This window comes from Dioscorea cayenensis, chromosome 15 (genome assembly GCF_009730915.1).
Source record: "Dioscorea cayenensis subsp. rotundata cultivar TDr96_F1 chromosome 15, TDr96_F1_v2_PseudoChromosome.rev07_lg8_w22 25.fasta, whole genome shotgun sequence".
NCBI lineage: Eukaryota > Viridiplantae > Streptophyta > Magnoliopsida > Dioscoreales > Dioscoreaceae > Dioscorea > Dioscorea cayenensis.
In genome coordinates, this window is record NC_052485.1 from 2,993,150 (window position 1) to 3,014,977 (window position 21,828).

A 21,828-nucleotide genomic window follows, 5' to 3' on the forward strand; every position below is an offset into this window, starting at 1 on the left:
ATCTATTCATGGTGTGAATGAAGGAGATATGATTTGAAGAATCCCTGATGAGAATCATTGAAGTCTATTAACTGCAAGATTTGAGGACCAAACTTGGGTGAATTGAAGATCAAGTTTGGAGAATCTTTTGAAGACCAAATTTAGGGTGGATTGAAGACTAAGTTTGGCAAGTTTCATGGAAGACGCACTGAGGGCGTCGTGCCCTTGCGAGGAGACTACGTGATGAGGAACCGAGGAAGTAGGCTAGTTCTGCGGCAGTCGGGATCGGGAGATTTGGGTCATGATCGACTCGGACTAAAGCATGATCGGGAGGTTGATGGGTCTTGAGGTCGTCTGCACGTAGCTAGGAACTCGGTCAGTCGTGATCGAGTGCCATGTTGCAGATTCATGTTACTACGGGGAGTTCAGCAGACTAATTTCAGCGAGGTTTTTAAATTATTAGCCGCGGAGATTCTAAAAGAGGTATGTCTTTATATTTGGGACGTTGAGGCGTCTATATAAGTTACCTTGCTCGTAGATTGTAAGGTGTGACTCTTGAGTGACTCTTTGAGGGAGAGTGTGTGAGCCAAACAATCTAGAGAGGGTAGTGATCTTTATTGTTGAGAGTGTGAGTGACGAGTGTTTGTACTCATCTATTTTTTTACCTCTTTTAGTGGATTGTTTATCTCGGGCTTGGCCCCAGACGTAGGCGAGTGGAGCCTGACCCCAGGTTCACAGCGTTGTGTGTCTCCTTGTGTTTGTTTGTGTGCTTTTTTCTTTTATTGATTTGTGTGAGACTTCATGAGTCTTAAGTGTTCTTATCTACATACCATAGCTGGAGGAAACTACGAGTTTTAATCATAATATGTATAATACTAGACATGTTAAATAGCGTGAAATAATACTAAATAGTAATTTCATATAATTAATAATAGTAAATCTGTATGATTGTCTGTTTAAGTAATTAATAACGTTTTGACGATAATTTAAAGACTATCATTAAATATTTTTAAATAACAGTAATTAATTTGTGTGATCCGTGGTTACTGTTTACCGATATATTATTAAATATATAGTTATAAATTTGGATTTAAGGAGATGAATGAAGACAAAGAAGAGAACCAGCTTTTAGTACAACAATGTCAGTAGCACCCACTGACCTACCTTGGATCACGTGCTACTCAGCTGACACCCAGACAGCCTGTTTCATTTAAGTTTTTCGGAGAAAAAGTTGTTGGATTATTAATTAAAAAATAATAAAAATATATATGTATAATAATAATAATAATAAATAAAAACATATCAGACCCCACGTGTCTCAGTACCATCTCAGCTGTGCGCTTTACTGCATGCACATGTGACACGTCAGAATCTCACACAATTATCACACCCACCCGACATCACAGTTTCTCATGCTCTGGTCCTTCTCTCGGGTCTGTTTGTCAACGTCCCAGTAAATTTCACACACACACATATATATATATTTACTCATATAAATTTACATTTTCTCTAAATAAATTTAATAAAATGTGGGCACCCACAACAACGCAATAAGAGAGCGAGTACGTGTACGATTCAGACACGTGTCGTAACAATACTGGTATAAGATTTCACGCGTAAAAGTCACTCTTCCCTACTTGTCTTATCACCATCTCTTAACGGGTCGGATTCCAGACACCTAAACATCTAAATCCAACGCGGACAAACAAACACTTCCAATTTGTTCACACTTGTGTTGGCATTATATAGAGCACAGTATAAATGAGTGAAATATAATGTCAGTGCTTGTATTATTCTATGTTTGATTGTATAATTTTATATCTATATTTAACAAGAAAAACAAAATATTTTGTTGTTGTTTATTTGATCCATATGATTGAAAAAAAAATAAGTAAATTATTATGATACTCTTTGTATCATTTTTGTAATCAATTGATTGTGATAGTAGTAGTTGAATGATATTGGTGATCGTTGGTCAAATGGTACCATTGATCGACTGAAGGAAATTAGATGTAGGCCAATAATTGGCCGATATAATGATCGAAACAACGTCAATGCATGGCTGGTTAGATGGTATAATAACTAACCAGTGATGATTATAATGATGCCGATGGGCAACCAATGGCTATCATTAGCAATTGGTGGCTTACCAACAATGATCATTAATGCCGCCGGGTAATAGTGGACAGTGGTCAAAACATCATTATAATTTTTTAGTTAAAGATAATAATGTCATTAGTTGTTATATACATCCTTCCCTTAAATTTTTGTACCACACTAATAATAGAAAAAAAAAATAATCGAATTATCATCACTCTTTTGTTCTATACTCACACCTAATTTATAATACAAATAAAACAAAGCACAAAAAGTTTGTGTTGTGCTGTCCTCCTTTTCTTGCGGGACCCTCAACTTTTTTAGCTCTCATTATCGGATTCGGGTTATCGGATTTTTTATTTTTTTAATTTTTTATATTTAATCTCAGTGTAAACAAAGTGGAGGTGGAGTTACTATTAATACTGGAAGTGGTCCTCCAGTGTTCACTTGCTTTTCTTTTTCTTCATTGCTTATCTCCTTCCATCTTCTTCAATGGAGAGCATTAAGGACAAGACTCCACACAAGGATGATGATGAAGAGGAGGAAGACGACGAAGAGGAGGTGGTGGTGATGGCCGCCATGACCGGAGCTGGAGCTGATCAAGATCAAGAGAAAAAAAAGAGGAAAGGTGGAGCAGCAGTGTCTCAACCAAGTTGTCAAGCAGAGAGATGCAAAGCTGATCTCTCAGAAGCCAAAAGATATCACAGAAGACACAAAGTCTGTGAGTCTCACTCCAAATCCCCTGTTGTCATCGTCTCCGGCCTCCGCCAAAGGTTTTGCCAGCAATGCAGCAGGTTCCTTCCCCAAATCACATAATAGTTAAATTTATCCCACTAACTTTATGTTTTAAACTATATATGTGTTTATGATCTTGTATAAATACATGTGTATATAGGTTCCATGAGCTTGCAGAGTTTGATGATACAAAGAGGAGCTGCCGGAGACGTTTGGCCGGCCACAACGAGCGCCGGAGAAAAGCTCAAGCTCATCCCCCCGTTGCTGGTAAACAAAATACTCTAGTGGAAGGCTTCAGCTAAGCATATATATATATATATATATGTATATGTATGTATGTATACCATGCATGATGCTGCTCTCTCTCTTCTGTCATCCTTTGTGAAACCTCTAATTAATCTATCTATATCTATCTATCTATATATATATATATATATATTAATATACAGTGTTGTAATATTGGACGGTAATTATCTTGGTTGATATCATGATATGTACTGCTGCTTGAACTTTGAATTATTAATGCAAATGGTTAATTAAAAGTTAAGAGATCATACAGGTTGGTGTCTTATATGTGGTGGAGTATCTGATCTTTGTTAGGCATCTAAGAGTCATGATAATGAGATTTGGTGATATGTTAGTGATGAAAGTGGAGGATGATCAGGAGGTTCTGATTGCTATTTAGGAGACATGAATGACAAAATTAAATCTCATTATATTTATTTATCTTCAAGCTGTCACTAAAGTCTATTAGTATTTTATCTCTCCAAGCACTACTCTAGAATGATAAAAGTTACTACTTAGCTTTAGTTCCTTCATTATTTGATTCCCTATATGTTGTATTTTTTTTATGTTGTACGTTTTCTTTTTTTCATTAATGTTTTGAAGTAGATGTATATATTACTTTTGGCTTGTTAATTTGTGGAGACAATTATAATGCTAAATCTTGTTTATTATAAAGATTAGGATTCAGGCATCATTAATATTTGTTCTTTGTGTTCTCATCATTCTCAAAGGTTGCTTAATTAATTAGTTTTTCTTTGTGTATATATATATATACAAAGAACTTTATGGCTTATTATTCTGATGTACCAACATCCACTTGTATGTCAAGATCTATAATGACTTAAAGACTTCGTTCCATATATTTTAAAGTCACCCAAGTTGTCTCTCACCTGGAAAATTCTAATTGATCATGTTTAAAGGGTTTTTGTGGAACAATTACTTTATTTAATATTATTATTTTTATACATATAGATAAATAAGATGTTAAAGATTGAGACACGTAAGGAATTGAGACTTGTATCCTCACCAGTGAGTGGAGATTCAAATCTAGTTTTTTTACCAAAGTATAACATATTTGTCGGATACTCGGTGTAAATAAATCAAATGATTATTGATTAAAAATAATTTTAATAATAAACTATTAAAATTAATTAAATTTAAAGAAAAAAATTAAAAATAGGATCTAAAATGTTCTTGAGTATTGGTGTATATTTATAGAAGCGTGACTTGAAGTCAATTCTGAGTGTCCACAAAATTGAAGGCTAAGTTTTGGAAGCTTCTGGTGAACCTTTTGGAGCTGTGGACTTGATAATAGTCAGTCTATTTTTTCTTTTAATTAAAGATTCTTTTTGTAATTTATACCGAAAATTAATAATTAGGAACTATTTTTAAAATCCATCCTAAAAATTGATCCCCAAATATTTATTTTTATTATAAAATATGTTGTCTAATACTCTATTTCCCACTATGATCAATCAGCTTCTGCATCAAATTTCCAAAAAACAAAAACTCTTCATTGAACACTAACAAAGCCAAGAAATTCTAAAATAAATTTCACCATGCACCTAAAATTTTTTATAAAAATATAGGTTAATTTTTTTTATTTTGGTTCATTTTGTAAAATGATTGAAATAAAGAGGGTAAAAGTAATTCTTTTTAATCAAACTTTGGCCATCATGGTATATACGCAAATAAGATTATTTATGAGGGTATATAAATAAATGTTATTTTTTGAGGGTATATAAATAAATACACATACTTATAAGGTATGCAAGCTTTAAAAAAAAACTTTTCTAATATGATGACCTTGACTAATTTTTATAAAAATAGAATTGAGGTGAGGATTTATAGAACCAATTTGTTGTAATTCAATACATAGTGCACATGAGAGTTATGATATAAGTGTGTTACATATGTCAAGAGACCTTTGGGCATTGGCCTAGCTGTATAAGCCCTATTGTAAAAAAATATTAGTAAAAAGAATTTAAATCTTGAGTTTAAGTCTTATTTAGTTTATACACCTCAATTGCCAAATGAGGGCACACAACCCAACATTCAATTCTTTGTTGTGCGCACAACCTTGATTGCACTTCTTGCATTTAAAAAATAAAAAGTATTTTTCCATATAAGTTGCATACTTATATCAAACAAAAATCTGCTGCTTAATTGTAAAATAACTTACATGCAACCAAAAACCCTCAAGTGATCTTTATGTTTTTATCTATTATATATTTGAATTAAGAAAATCAATGTTATCATAATTTTTAATAAAAAAAATAAAAAAGATCACATCGAATCAAATAAATAGAAACTAAATGGCTGATAAATGACATTATCACTATTATACATTGTTTGGAAACAATCCATCAAACCTTAAATTTAAAAATATTTATTATGAATATATATTTTAGACTCAACTTTGACTAAACATATATATACACACACAAGACTAAAGCTATAATTAACTCAAATACTTAAAAAATAAAAAATAAAACTTATTCATAAGTTAGTAGTTCCTTAGTCCCAACCTTAGAGTGAAACAAAAAAATAACCTGAAACTGTAAGTTAACCCAACCGTAATTAGTAATGATTGTAATTGAGATCGAGATCTCAAATTCAAACCTCTCATAGTTCAATTCATGTTCAATGTGACATGTGAAAAATTGTGTAAAAATTGCCTTTTGTTCTCTTCTCCAAAATTATATGGCAGGATTATCTCTAGAAAATTAGCCAAATTATCATAATTAGTGTATTTTCATACTTCCCTTCCTTTAAGGCGCTCCTGCTCTCAACCATCATCTCTTTAGTCCTCTCCTTCACCTTCCTCACGTCCTCATTATCCCCTATCAAAACCCTAACCCTTTTCTCCACCTCCTCTTTACTAACAAATCCCTCATCCCTTCTATCAACTCTAAGTTCCACTGCAAGCCCATGATACATACTTCACCATCTGGGTATGCATTCAAGTGCTGCTCAGAGTACAAAGGCCATGTCAACATTAACACCAACAGTGTGTCACAAATCCACCAACAGTCCTATGACCATGAATCAAACTTTGAGGAACACTAACCAAAGGTGCTCTCACCGACCACAAGAACAGGTGACCGCTCTGTTCTAGACCAAGACCAATCTCCTTCATTTGTGAACTTGTGAATTTTCCCATGCTACCAAAGCATGCACAAGAACACCACTAAACCAGCTTCTTGACCATCAAGCCATTTTATGGCCTCATGATGCAGTTCCTTCTCTTGATCATTTCGGAATGAAATGATAGGTCCAACAGGATAAACAGGTGGTGTAGGCCTGCCATGCACGTAGGCTCCATCTTCTAAACATTTCACTATATATGATTATGATACCTTTTACTCCTTTTAGTTTCCAAAAACTTACTGCTATGATAAACAAGCCATGCGAATGAACTATTGTTAATTATCTTGGTGCTAGAGGTTGGAAATGAAGGAGGTATATATAGGCTTCAAAATTCATTCCAGGTAATTCAAGAACCATTGATAACTCACTCTTGTTGCAGACTGAAGTGTTATAGATCATGAAAGCCAGCATTGAAGCTCTTGTTGTGAAGAAGAGGTAAGTCAGCACACCGAGCTTTTTTGCCTCATCTCAATGATCAACGTGGCAGAAGGTGTGCTGGAGAGTACGCCGGAGATGGATGAAATAATATGGGGGAGCTAGTAGTTTCTGTATGTATAGTGAAACTAAGGCCGGTTAGCCGGGTTGTTCGTCAGGAGACGGTGGTTCGATGAGGGGGAGCTCTTCGAAGAGGATGTCGAAGCCGGAGGAGGAGATGGTCGGAATGGATGTAGTTGTTGTAGTTTGGACCTTGGGAAAGTCCGGGGATTGGTTTCATAAGTAAGATGGTGACGGAGAAGCCATTGTTGTGGTGTTTGGAGCTCCATTAATTACCATCTCTACCATTGCTTTTAGGTGCCCTGCTGCTGGATTAATTGGCACAAAAACTAGGCCTTTTATTCACCATTTTTCTTCTTCTTCTTGTAAGGAATTAAGTAGTGTTTTACATGTAACATATAATGTATATATATATATATATGAGTTTTGTTTTTCAAATATTGGTTATTAATTAAATATTTAATTACCATAAAAGCGAGTTATGAAGTGTATATTTGGTCGATTAAATTACAGAGGAGAATGATATGTGGAGTGTATATATAGAGAGATGCATTGTTTGTTTAGTAATTAATAGGGTTTCTATATATGAAGGGTTTTGTTATATATGGAATGGCTAAAATAAGTTGGCTGGAAAGGATGGATACATTGCATGCAATAATTAGAATAAAGTAATTAATGGAAAGATGAAAATTCTTGATTTTATTAATATATATATATATTGTCTTTGTTTTTTTCATCATCGCTTTTAAAGTAATGTATTTATAAATATTTATAAATAAATATTGCTAGTATTAGCTTACGCACTTATGTGACTAGAAGACAATTAAAAAATCTTATAAAAAATCAAAATATCTCACAAAATATCTCACAATATCTTCAATGATAAAGAAATTTTTAAACAATCAAAATATCTAATACTTTTCCAAAGGATATATCAGTAATTATGCTCCATTTCCACAATGAGTCACGAAAGCAATTTTCTCAGTAATAAATCACAAACATCGCATCTGCTCACCACCCGGTCCCTATACACCTTTAAAAACCGGCTCCCACCCGGTCACCCACTGAAATGCAACGCCCAAGTTGGCAAGTTGGTTCAGACCATGGTATTTTAAAAGACACCAGAGGTGACTGGATCCAACTTTCCATAATATAAATGACCACTTAATCTCCTCAGCAAAAGTAGTCCTACACTGAGTAAGCTTGAGAGGTGAGAATAATGGTTCTTCTTGACAAGCTCTGGGACGACGTGGTCGCCGGACCATCACCGGACAAAGGTCTTGGCAAAGCTCCGGAAAATCTCAACCAAGCCCAACCCCTTAATCATCAAAGGTTCTTTCTTCTTAATTAAACCTATTACCAACCATGCATGCATGCACGTATTCAGTTTGTTAGTAGATAGAGTTTTGTTTTTATTTGGTGTTATATATATATATATATATATATATGTGTAGATGGAGATCAAGGGGAGAGCAGTGGAAGTGGAAAGTACCAGAGATCTATGTCTATGCCGGAGACGCCGAAGACTCCGGTGACACCGACAACGCCGGGCTCGGCCAAGAGGCCAAACGTGTGGCGTAGTGTGTTCAATCCGGGGAGTAATTTAGCCACAAAGAAACTTGGTGCTAATCTCTTTGACAAGCCTGAGCCTAACTCTCCCACTGTTTATGACTGGTGAGTTAATTAACTTATCTTAATCTTGTTTTATGTTTCTTAATTTGTGTTAATTGATATATGTGTGATGTTGCTTGTTTGTAGGTTGTATAGCAGTGAGACCAGGAGCAACCATCGTTGAAAGAAGAAGAAGAAGAAGAAGAAGAAGAGCTTGAGGATATATATATATATATATATATATATATGTGATCAAATTAATATGTTGTGTGTTTTGTGTTAAATTATGTGAATGGTTTGATGATCAGTGTTTGTACATAAGTGTGGTTAATATAATATGATGAGGTTTCTTGAATGAATGGTTGGATGATGTCAGTGCAAATTGTTGGTTTTAATAAAACCAAATGAGAAAAGTGATGGGCTGAAGATAAGGTTTGGTATGGTTAATGGATCAGTATTAATTGTTTATTGTTTGGATGTTCCATCATGGGGTCATTGCTCTGCTGTCATGAATTTGACAAGGCAGGCAGGATAATTAAATGGAGGGAATCCAATTCTTTCTCCATGTTTATCCAATGGCTGAGTTTTTTTGGGTACAAATCAAATTGACAAATTGGATGTAGTTAAATGTTCATTACCCACATGTGGGACCTTTGAAAGAGCTGGAATTTGATTTTAGTGGCAGCTTAGTCATAGCATGAGCAAGTTTATGAAAAGTATTGGCAGGATTAGTATTTCTTTGAAGTAATCTTGAATTTAAACTAGAGTGGAGCTATTTATTTTTATTTATTTATTTATTTTTAATAAATGTCGATAAATTATAGTTTTATTGAAAATAAAAAGATAAGAGAACAAGACAGACGCAGAAAAGAAAAGATAACACCAATGTTTTACACTCTTAACTTGGTTTTCTACAGCTTCAGACTCTTCTCAGCCGTTCAATCTTGAAGCTTTCCCTAGAAAAATCAAAGAGATCCATTAATTTCTTAAGCAGTAGTCCCATAGATCACACCGGTGACCCGTGAGAGCAATTTATTTCAGGGAGTGATCTCATCTTGGGACAGATCTGTGTCTCCAGGAGGATGATTTAGCTCGCCCAATTTTTTCTTTTCTATTTGTTTTTTTTCCATATTTATTTTATTGTACTCTCATCTCTTTGTGAGACTTTTTGTCTCTTTTTATGTTGTTTCATTTCCCAACTATTTATTCTTTGAAAAAAACATCTTGTGTTTATTATTGAGAATTTACGATGAAATTTTTCTAGATTTATAAAGAAGAGATAAAATTAGTGATGAATAAAAACAGAGGAGGACCAGATCATGGAATGGAGCTAGCTGGGTAGATGAGATTGACAGCACCAAGAAGGAATTAAGTTGCTTTGTTTGGTGTGTGATTAAGATAATGAAATGAAAGGGATATCTGATTCATACCTTTTTATTTTAACCAAAAATTAATAATTATAATAATCCAATAACAAACAAAAATATAAACACACACATTTCTCCATGCGAATTGATCAACCCCATCAACCAAAATAACTTGAAAAAAAAACTACATATAAATGAAAATGAAATCTCTATATATAAAGATGATCCCAATTCAATACAAGATAAAGAAAATTAGAAGATACACTCTACACATACTGGTGATGGTGAAGAGAAAAAAAGACAGTAAAAAATGAGTACCTGAGCTTCTGATCAGTTAAAATTTGGATCTTCATGATAGTTGTGATCCCCTAATGGATAAATCCTGTAGCCCTGAATGGTATTCGACCTGCCGTTTTGTTTTCATATGTATAATATATATATATATATATATGAGCTATTTACATATTCCTTGATTATTTTGGGTAAATTGTTGCTATGTCTCTATTCAAGCAAGTTCATGTCATTCACTAGCTCTGCATCTTAACCTATAAGACAATACCTGTAAAGAAAATATATAAGAGGAATGATACATCAACTGTGTAATGTTTGATAGCAGTATTATGATGTGGAAACCTCACCAGATCACCATGATGGGAAGAGAAGGAAGCATGCAACTCTGATACAGTTTCATGTGATCCTATTACTTGAAACTCTTCTGAAGCACTACCACCATTTTCAGGCTTTTTTACAGAAATCTCAACTTCTTCTGCTTGTGCAGAGATTTCAAGAGCAATGAACTGCAGATATGTTTATAAATTGCATCTTAGTAATGGACCAACATTAATTAAATATTCAGAAAACAAAGGGTGTTTAGAGAGGAATAAGTCACATGGCAAAGGTGTCTGATGGACAGGGTGGGCCTGCAGCAAATGTATGGTCGCTCTAAGTGAGGCACAAGACTCTCATCCAATGGAAGCAGGGTTAACTGTAAATCAAACTGCAAGACAGAGAATAGAAAGCATAGATAATGATATATATGTAAACAAGAATGCAAGTGTCAAAATTTTGATTTGTTATATCATACCTCATCATCTTTTTCATCTAAATTACGGAGGAATTCAACCATCTTGGACATGCGCCCACCCTTGACAAACCTGCCATTGGAACCACCTGCACTGCCATGTCGGTTTTGGCTTCGGGTGCCGCCTTTGCCCCATGCAAGTATTTCTCTAGTTCCTGCCCTTAATGGAGAGGTGCCCAAGTTTATTCTGCTTCCTTCTTGATCCTCATTGTCTTCAGAGCCAACATCTGTGTTGGCTGATGTTCGAGCAGGTGATGAACGAGGTCCGGTCCATCTCTTGCACCTTTTTGACCGTAAATCTGGAGAGTGCTCTTCTGCAGATGTGGAATCTTTTCCACCATCATTCTCATTCACATCCTCTTCATCATCATCAGAACCACCACCAAAAGAAGTGTTACGGCTGCTTCTTCTTCTGCCACGCATATAGCTGTTCTGTCCATGAGCATTGCGGTAACTAGATCTTCTTGTGAAAACCGCAGTTGTGGGTTTGACCATGGGTCTTTTCTTCCCAAGTGCTTCAGATTGTCTCCGCGAAGTCTCAGCAATAGTTGCTTGAATCTTCACAGAGAAATGAGATTCATTAAATATGAGAAACTCCTGAACTAACTGGTGTTTGTCCTATAAATATAACATCTTTAGAAAGACTATTACAGTATTACCCTCTTGTTGCGAGTCCTTTCCTCCTCATGGAAGGCTGTTTCCTGTAGCCATACATTCAAGAAGAAGGATGAAGCCATATGAAAATAAATGTAGAGTATACATACAGGCAAAGGTTGAGGAGAAAATGCCAAGAACACAGAAGGACCAGTCTATTACCTCCTCCTCATACTTGTCTATTTCTGGATACAGAGTTGCAATAAGAGTATCATAGTTTGGGTCATCCCTCAAAGAACGCCGACTTGCACAATGAGTCCGGCAAGCTGGACATTCATTGTTCCTACATTTAAATTGTGATTAGACCCAAAAAAATGAATCTCTAAAACCAAGATAGATGAATTTATTTGAAAAAGTTTTACTGAGGGCTTTCCACACCCATTTAATCAGACAAACAGAAGAACATTGTCTTAGAGCATACCCAAGCCGCATTGATTTGTCAATGCATTCCCTGCAAAAGCGATGCAGGCATTCCATAACTGTTCTTGTCTTCCGGATTATTCCTGAATAACAAAACAAAACTTTTGAAGTTGGCCTAAGAAAATCTAAAAAGAGATGAGGCTAAGTGCTATTACAAATCTACCTACTCCTTGGTTCACATTCCTGTAAAACCATATCTTAGCGAATTCTATTAGCCCAAATTATTTGGGCATCAAACGTAGGATCATAATAATAGATATGCACTTAGTAATAAAAAATAACAGCAAACCAGCCATGAAATTAGTTGGTTTTCAGTAGGTCATCTTCTCCCTTTATTTGTTTATTCTATTTTTTAAGTGATTAGCTTTATCTTTCAGGAGCAGTCCACAAAAAAGGTCAGAATACATCCAAGATGGTTTGATAACAAATCATACTAGCAAAAGCAACAAACTCAAATGATTAATGCAACACTAGCAGAATATAATGAGAGACTAACATCGAATTAAGAGGCACTTGGTTCATTTAATCTTCAAGTTTAAACAAATGATATCATATGGAGATAAATGAGAGAGAACTTTATCTGAATTTCTGCTTCAGAGAATTAATTCCTGGATTATAAATTTCAACAATTTGGAGATTAAAAAACTGTAAACCAAATAGTATTAGAGGCAAACTAGGAGCTTATGTATTTCTTGAATAGTTGAAATTAGTATAGGAATAAATTAGCAGCACCAAACTCAGCAACAAGATACAAAAAGGCCACATCCAATGTACTTCTCAAGAAAAACCTAAAAACATAGTGTTAGGCAACAATAAAAGGCTAAAAGCATTGACTAATGTATCCCAAAGTTCGCAGCTCATCACAACTTAGCTAGGACTTCATGCAATATCGCATTTATACCATTTTATCATGTCACACCTTCCATTTTATCCAGACCACTTTACTGCCTAAAAATTCATTCAGTTGCTCAATGATCATATAACCTAAGCTAGAGGATCAATATTAGGCCAGCACAAAGTCCTCTTGGCTAAGGTTGCTAGAATAAACTAACACCAAACTTAAGGAGTTCACTTCATAGCTGACAGTGGAACTAAAGTATCTTTCATTCTTGGCCACGTTTTACCGGAAAAGCTTGGTAGCAACTTTTGCTAACATGCAATGGAAATACATGCATATGAAACATTGCAAATATTTGAAGCAGACAAAGTAGCATGTACCTAAGCAAATAGGGCACTGCACCTCTTTCCGAACATCTGATAATTTCACTATGATATATCTGTTCATGAATACAGAATAGTCATCATCATTCAAATTGCACAAATTGACTTCATTGCACATGCAAGGAATGTAGCCTGCATATAAATATAAATACATGCAGACAAACATACATAGAGGATAGATAGATAGATCAGCAGGAAAATGACTATAGGAATATGGGGCTAATCAAACTTCCACTACTGTGCTAAAACCCTCAAGAGAAGACAAAGACTTAGATGCATGTGTACAACCAACACAATGGCATCATATTATAGCATCTTCAGTAATTTATCTAAATTATGCACAGAAATCAACATGCTATAGAATTTCTTTAACATATCTGAATCTACAGAGGGAAAAGGTTTAGAAGTAATTATAAGTTTATAACAAGGCTTAAGATGAACAAGCAGTAAGCGGCTTAGTTACACACATGAGGATATAAGTTTAGATGGTAGCATGTTATTAAAAACTAATAGAACAAACAAATTATCACTGGAGAAACATAGATATGTTTTCTAATATGTAATGCAATATAAGTAATAAGCAGAACTGTGTGCTTGTAGTGAAACCACAAAAAAAGAATAACCAATAAGTATGGACTATGCACAAAACAATGAAAAAAATATGACATCAATGATCCAACACGGGGTCAGTTCTATTATATAAAAAAAAGCCTCATGCAAAAGAATGCCACATCAGAGTAGAACTATAACTTTATCAAAGAAACTTGAGTAAATTCTAGTTTACATCTAGGTCCATGCCACAAGGAAAACTAAAGCAAGAGAATGCACATTGAATTATAAATGCGTCTACAGAGTGTCAAAGTTGCCAAACTAGGCCAGGGACAAGGAATGGAAAGAAGGCACATGGCCAAGCAACAGTAAATATGCTAGAACAGTAATGAAAAGTAAGTCAGTCCAAAGCAGCTTCCTAATGATATTTAAAGCTAGAAAATTATAGAACACAGTTTAAAGGTGAAATGCACGAGATGAGAGTACTAAAAATATCAATCCTGATGGCCAAAGAGCTCAATTACAACAAAACCCAGTTTGTGAAAACTTGTGGAAATCAAATGAACCATTCAGCATATTCTCAGTAAGCATCTGTGTGTAACTCCTCTGATAACATAATGCCCTCTAAATCAAATACTGAACTTTGCCAGAGTGCAGTTCAAATCCGGTCCAAATACAGCACACAAAGCAGCATGCCTGACAGAAACTTTCAGACTTTTGGTCCTTCAGATATCAACTACTAATGTTCAATATGCATCATTTTAGCCTCAACAGAAATCTCAAGCACTAACACTGCTATAATCATGATTAACCAACAGTGTACAGAGGCCAGCTCCTTATTTTTCAGTTGAACAATGGGAAGCAGTTCAACAGATCAATAGGACTGACCACTGACCATCAAACTGCAATCAGAAACCAAGCAGTACAACAAAACCAGCAAGATGAACAACAACGAGAGATGGAGATGAGGTAATTATAACAAAACCCATCTCCCCACGTTCACCAAATCAACTATTCACCAATTCCATTCATATCAACACCTCCATCTCATAAAACGCAACCCATTCCAAATCCTTAACCGAAATCACAACTCCCTTCACAGTCTATCCTCTTGTACCAAACCCAACCAGCCAACCAGCCAGCCAGCCAGCAGCTATCCCGGCAAAGACCCATCACACGGAGGTCCCCAACCATCAAGCACCGTCTCAGAGAACCGGCGGCAATCAAGAAGAAAGACGGCGACTGGATCTGCGAAACTCCCAACAAACACACACACACACCATGCATGACGCCATTGCCCACCTCGCCATTCCATCTTCCCCCAAGAAAAACCCAAACAGAGCAAGCACCAACCTTCCTCTCCGCGATCGGACCAACACCAACAATCAACAACCGAGCAAGAGAAAAGCACAGAGGAGAACCACATACACCCATGAATATAGAGAGAAGAACAAGAGAACAAGAGAATAAAAGAAGACATACTCCTCTTTCACAGCTTCGCTTTGAGAAGACGAGCTATCATCCTCACCATCGGACTCTGGCAAGAAGCAAAAAAAACAAGAAACCAGAGACGACGTGAGCGATCGTGAAGGGGGAGAGAGCCGGCAAACGGGTATACCATCCTTGACTGCCGAAATCTCCGGGTGCTGATCGGGAAGGGGCTGAGTCTCAGAGACAGCATCGTGCGGGGGCAACGAGAGGTCATCTGGGTCGTCCGGATGATGGGGGCGCTTGTGAGCGGGCATTATCGGGAATGGCAACGGCGGTGGCCGGCGACTGAAGAAGGGAAAGGAGGAGGAGGTGATGGTGGCGTTGCCGGAGCGATTTATCGATCACATTGAGGAGAAGAAGCGCAGAGACATGCAAAGCTCTCTCTTTTTTTCTCTCTCTCTCTCTCCATCCCAAACGAACCTCTTTCTCTCGCTCTTGCTCTCTTTCTCTTTGTTGTATTTTATTATTCCAATTTGGGTTTCTATTTATTTCATTGTTTAGTGCTTCTTTTGTATTTAAATTAATAATTATTATTAAATAATAATAATAATAATAATAAAAAACTAGTGTTCGTAATGAGCCCACTTCTCTTGATTGGGGAGTTGAGATCATTTGAATAGGGAATTGTTTTCAAATAATTTGTTTTTAATTTAATTAATATTAATAATAATTTGTTACCGATAGCCGAATCACTTATGTAGTTCACGGTAGATGAAAGTACATATGTGTTGAAATATTAACTCCACATTTATATATTTTCCTGAATTCTTTTAAATAAAATTGCTTATTGCTTATTTTATCAAAATAATAATAATAATTTGTTTTAAATAATAAATAGTAGTAATTTAGTGAACTTATTTATGTTGAATTTTTTAAAAAATATTATTATTTTTTTGGAATTTGATTTGACTTGTGACAAAAAAAAAATAATGAATCAACCAAAGTTGATCAAATGATAAAAGCTTGTGTATGTATAGAAATTTTGGTTGGAAGTGGTCTATGCTCATCCAGTATTAGTTAAAAGTGGTCCTTCCAAGTAAACATATAAGTCAAATTTTTTTAAAAATAAATAAAATAATAAATTTTATTATCTTTTTATAGTCCACTGCCCCTTGTAGTTATACTTCAATAACAGTGTTCTTAGGAATTTTTAAAATATGAAAAAATTTATAGTTGGTTTTTCATACCGATGTACTTTTTTATTGTGAATATTTTGAAAAGACTGATTTTATCATAGCACATGATTTATGTATAATTTCAATCAAAATTAATAAGTAAAATCCATTATCTTAGCTTTTATAATAGTTCACTTGAACAAAATTATTTGATTCAATAAAAAATAAATAAACTTTTGAAAAGATAATAAAAAAAAAAGCCAAAAATCATTATGTCTGTTTGAATGAAATTTATCTTGTTGAAATACTTTGTTTTTTTTAACTATTAATATTTGTACGACTAAAATTTTTTAGAGATATTTTTTTAATATTTAAATAAGCGTTGATTGAGACAATTGTTTACAATTATTAAATCATATCATAACTTCACGTTGCTTGTAATATTTTATAAAATACATGTAGATGTACTCGTATATATACTTATGTTTCACAATTCACATATCCATGATCCATAGTGCATGGGATTATATTTTTTTTTAATGAAGCTAAACTCCATTAAACCAAGTACTTACTTGTACTTCACCCAAAAAGTTACTGTTACTTTGATAACATATAACATATATTTCACTTCATATAAAATATTTCATTTACTTGGGATTTTAGTAGTTTAAATCAATAGATTATGACATTACGGGTGACATGAATGATATCATAATTCCACATGGCATAATTTTATTTAATGAAAAACCATGCTACATTTTATTAAAAAAAAAATTTATATCCCTGTATATTTGAGATATATATATAGGAAAAAAAATATTTTGTATGTATGATGATTAGGAAAACAAGATTAATGTTTTGATGAAAATTTTAAACATGCCATAATTCTATCTAGAATAACACATAATTAGTCACTAATGGAAAAATAAATTTTCAAAAAATTATGATATAATTATGGATTGATTCTTTGTACGTCACGAGGCTATTTTAAAGGAAAGGACAAGCATGAAAAGTAATTTAATTTTATAATATTTTTTAATGACGGAAAAATGATAGTGATTTTATGTGAGACACAATATAAGTTTAGTTATATTTATATCAAGAGTGAGAATTTATGATTATCATTATTATTATTTTGAAAAAAATGAACAGAGAATTAACTCAGTACATACACTGAAACCATGAAAACTTAATATTAATATGATAAATTAGATACGTTTGATTTAAATATATTTAATAAAAAATGGTTCACATAGCTCATCGAATTTGTCTTTTCATGTTAAAATATTATAAAAGAAAAAAATTTTAAACTAAAACTAACAAGCATGCACACGTACAGTCATATCCCCCAAACAGAGTATATAGTATGCATACTTGAAATTTTTTTTTAACATGCTAATTAATATATTACTTTGTTATAGTTTTCTTTAAATAAATAAGTGGTTTATTCATTTTACTAATATATATATATATATATATATATATTTAAAATATTCTTTCTCATATATTTAAAAATAAATAAAAAGTAAAAAACAATGACTTAATTGAAGGTGGTTTTACTTTATCATGCATTCTTGTTTTAAATGACTCAATCATTAGTTCACATAAAAAATTACTAATCTTAAGCTGTTTTATATTGAAATTTATCATTTTTCCCTATAAAACATAGTCACATTTAAAATCGAAATTAATCATACAAGTGCAATATTTTTTACTCTTTATTAAATATGTAATTATTTAATTTATTTCTTATATGTAATATTAAATATAATTATAATAAGGGTAGATGCCACAAAAGGTATGTTATATCTATATTAAAAGTAAATCATATAACATGAAAGATTTTTCTCTTTTATTCCATATATAAGTTATTTAATTCATTCCTTATGTAATAAATCACTAAATTTAATCACAGTAAAATTAGACATAATAAAAGTTATGAAAAAAAATGGTATCAACATTATAGACATTTTTTTTTTCAAAAAAACTAATTTTTACTAAAAAAGACGAGAAACAAAATTCATTTATAACGCCAACGACCATTTGGTCTATTGGCATCGGGTCTCTTGCGTAGGATGTTCGCAAGGTGAGAGCACGGTTTGGTGGTGAGCGAGGCTCCCTCATATGTTCGTCCCTGGGTTCCGACACTTGCCGCCATTCTAAAAAAAAAACTCATTTATAACACACTGAGAAAACTCTTAATTTTTAATATTCATAAAAATAATTACAAAAAGACAGATGACTCACGTTAGAAAACGCTTTAAATGTTAAAAATCACAAAAACGTTCAATTAGAAAATAAAACAAATTAGCAAAATACGTGAAACTTAAAAAAAAAATCATGGATTTTTTTTTGTTTTGCAAAATTAGATGATTCGAGGGGTGTATATGCAAAAAATAAGATTCTAAAGCATCATCACTGGGCTTCATTCATCGCACATCGACGAGGACGAAGAAGAAGAGCAGCCGGAGATGAGATTGGGCGTCGAGAACCTCGCCGGACGATTCTTCTACGTCGAAGTAGAAGACGAAGCCGATGTAGCCGCACTGAAGAAGGAGATCGCCAGCAACGACGATGAGATTCAGGAGTCCAGAGTACTACTCATCCTTTCGGACAGCAATGAGCTCATCATGGACGATGATCGGCGAAAGGTGAAGGATTACGGCGTTGAGGATGGTTCCATAATCTACTTGTTCTTCTCCATCGATGAGCCGATTCAATGGCCGGAGATCTATGAGGAGAAGTTCACCTCTCTTTCCTCTCAAGCTTGATGGTTTTTTGGTGCAATAAGGTACTTAATTAATTGGTGTTTCTATTCATGATCTAGGGTTTTTGATTCTCTGGTTTTTCTTTTGATTAATTCAATTGATCACACTCTTTTTTATATTTTAGGTTTTGATATGAACCCTAACCTGAATCATTGGTTTAATTTGGTATATATTTGTTTGATGATCATGATAAAGATCTATCTTTTCTTTTCTTTTTTTCTAAATTATTTTGCATTTATGTTTGGATTTAGAATGAATGCAAGATTGTTTAGCACTAAGAATTAGAAGGAATATAAAGAGATCATCAATGGAATTAAGAACGAAGAAGAAGAAGAGTTTTATGTGATTGATTTTGAGAGATTTTTCTGTATTTTTGATAAAATGTGGACGACAAACCATAGGATGGAACTCTCAACCTCGAAAAATAAAATACTAATTTATTTTTTTGTTATTGTAAGAGTTGTAAAAGATTTTTCTTTTTTTAGTATCGATGCAGTAACCCATTTATGTTTAGGATTAGAGTTTACTTTTCTTTCTTTAATAAGTAGATAAATCATAGTGATAACAAAATGTCGAAGTACTTATCGAAAAAGACGAGCTATGAGCTATAAAGTACTTAAAAGGCAAACCACAAGGGATGTGGAGAATAATATATATATCATTGGAAAGGATGATCTATCATGATGATCTAAGAGGATGAATTGAAAGATCACACCAACTCTTTAATTAACATCAAGCTAGTGTGTAATTTGCATCAATAAATGAGGTTTGTTGAGAGGACAAATCTAGGGTTCATTTGATAATGTTTGTTAACTCCTCAACCTTGTACTTCTTAGGGTCCAAAATTAATTATGTGAAACTAGTTAAAGTGCATATGGTTAACAACTCAAATGATTGAAGAATAAAAAAATTTGAAAGAATTCAGTACTTGAACCAAATATTCTAAGCCTGTTTCCCTTAGTTTTTTTTATGCATGGTGCCACAAGTTCCAAGCATCAAAGGATTCCAGGCAAAAGAAGATGAAGAAGAAGAAAGAATAGTGCAAGTAAAGGAACACTGAAAAAGTATTTGTCAAGGTTTTCCTTGAAGTATATATCTTGTCATGAAAAGCAAATTAATTAAGGGAAGAGTTTGATCTTGAGTTGATATGGAGCTTTCTAAAGTATATATGGGTTGGACTCTTAATTAGCCATCTATCATTAAATATTGATTTAGGTGATACAAAAACAAAAGGCAAGAAAGATATATATGCATGATTACAAATTTACAATCTAGAATTATAAGGAATAAATTAAAGTGCCGTAGATACTTCTTTTTTGTGCTTGAATCAAATTGCTTGAATGAGGTGGGAAATATAGAGTACTAAGTTCTATTAATGAATGGTATATTCAGCATATTGCATTATTGAATACTTCATGAGAATTATATGACTGATTAATGACATGCAAAATGTTTGACAATATTACTGTTTTTGTTTGTTATTTCACATCAAATATATACCTTTGTACATTGAATGACTGGTTAGGAGCCAAGCAGTATATGTTGTGAAATATTGATGCATTATCAACAGTTCCTTGTATATGTTGTGAAGTATATGTTGTTAACTCCACATGAAATATAGAGTTAATTTGGATGATATATGCTGAGAGACCAAAGTTTTCTTCTTATATTATTTGACAAATGCTACAAGTGCTATTAAGTCTGTGAAAAGAGATGACAAAGTAGACAAGCCACTTTTTATGCATGAGGCGAGATTTGAACACCGGACCTCGCTCCCGTGCAAGTCTTTATTGTTATATATATCATTCGTTATGGAGATTTTTATTTAAATTATTTTCTCAAGAAATTAAACTCTTGTTCCCCAATAATTCCAAGTGTAATTTCTAATCCCAGTTTTTGGGTAATTATTTATTTGCAAGAAACTATCAGATATCATGGAGTAGACTGTTTCCCAAAGTGAATTGTTATTCATCTTAATTTCTTACACAGCAGACTCTCAATGGTAATTAATTAGCATCATTCATTAATTTTATGCAGGGATTTTTTTAGTTTTTTTCTTTTTTTATCATAAGTGCAACGTTGTCTTTGAGTTATGTATTTTCTGATGTGAAACCTCAATTAATTACTTTGATTAATTCAGAGACAACTGATTCTTTCGACAGGTAACCAATAAATGACTTGTAATTTTCTAAATTTTGACAAAGCTCAAATTATTTTGAATTTTTAATAATTGAGTAGTTATGTCAATGCTTATTAATAAAGATCGAATTTTGTCTTACTCATTCTATGTAAGTTTAACATTGTCTTTAAGGCAAGTACTATCCCATGTAAAAATTCAATGAATCAGTTTGATTAATTGGGAGACAAATTTTATATTTATTGTTTCTTTCCAGAAGTAAGCCACGTACAAATGGTTTTTTCTAATTTTCTAAATGCTTAAAACCAATCAATCTATTCAACACAATATCTTATTAATTAATAAAGATTTTTGCAATAAGTAAAACTTAATATAGTTCATTGCATGGTGGATTTTTTTAGTGTTTCCATTAAATTTGCGTTTGGTACATGGGAAGTTGGGTATTTTTTCAAGAAAGTAATGTACGGAATGACTCTATCATTGTCTTTGAGCAAAGTATTTTTTTGACATCAAAATTCAATTAATCATTTTTAATTAATTGTTAGATTTTTATTTATTGTTTTATTCTTGAACTAAGTCACAAAAAGACCTCTCAAATTTTATGAGATAATTGATTACATTCTCTTTTGTAAAACTTTTAGCGAATGAAGCCGCCTACTACTTAACAAAAACT

At 33.4% G+C, this 21,828-nt stretch overlaps 3 protein-coding genes across 3 annotated transcripts; 2 read left to right on the forward strand and 1 right to left on the reverse strand.

Annotated features, from left to right (window-relative positions):
• Window positions 1-2,500: 2,500 nt before the first annotated feature.
• Window positions 2,501-3,713, forward strand: LOC120276956 (squamosa promoter-binding-like protein 3). Its single transcript, XM_039283699.1, has 3 exons — window positions 2,501-2,870; window positions 2,972-3,078; window positions 3,371-3,713. Exons 1-3 carry the CDS (start codon window positions 2,569-2,571, stop codon window positions 3,409-3,411), a joined length of 450 nt encoding a protein of 149 aa, XP_039139633.1. The 5' UTR covers window positions 2,501-2,568; the 3' UTR covers window positions 3,412-3,713.
• A 4,199-nt stretch (window positions 3,714-7,912) lies between these two features.
• On the forward strand, window positions 7,913-8,711 carry LOC120277301 (auxin-repressed 12.5 kDa protein-like). Its single transcript, XM_039284088.1, is given in 4 exon segments — window positions 7,913-8,026; window positions 8,028-8,073; window positions 8,196-8,415; window positions 8,500-8,711. Coding segments are annotated over 4 exon segments (369 nt in total). The 5' UTR covers window positions 7,913-7,960; the 3' UTR covers window positions 8,537-8,711.
• Window positions 8,712-9,910: 1,199 nt separating this feature from the next.
• LOC120277300 (putative E3 ubiquitin-protein ligase RING1a) lies at window positions 9,911-15,572 on the reverse strand. Its single transcript, XM_039284087.1, has 10 exons — window positions 15,263-15,572; window positions 15,127-15,181; window positions 13,093-13,151; window positions 11,876-11,957; window positions 11,617-11,737; window positions 11,460-11,501; window positions 10,804-11,358; window positions 10,609-10,716; window positions 10,358-10,516; window positions 9,911-10,278 (listed from the first exon to the last, which is right to left on the reverse strand). Exons 1-10 carry the CDS (start codon window positions 15,387-15,389, stop codon window positions 10,240-10,242), a joined length of 1,347 nt encoding a protein of 448 aa, XP_039140021.1. The 5' UTR covers window positions 15,390-15,572; the 3' UTR covers window positions 9,911-10,239.
• Between the last annotated feature and the right edge of the window lie 6,256 nt (window positions 15,573-21,828).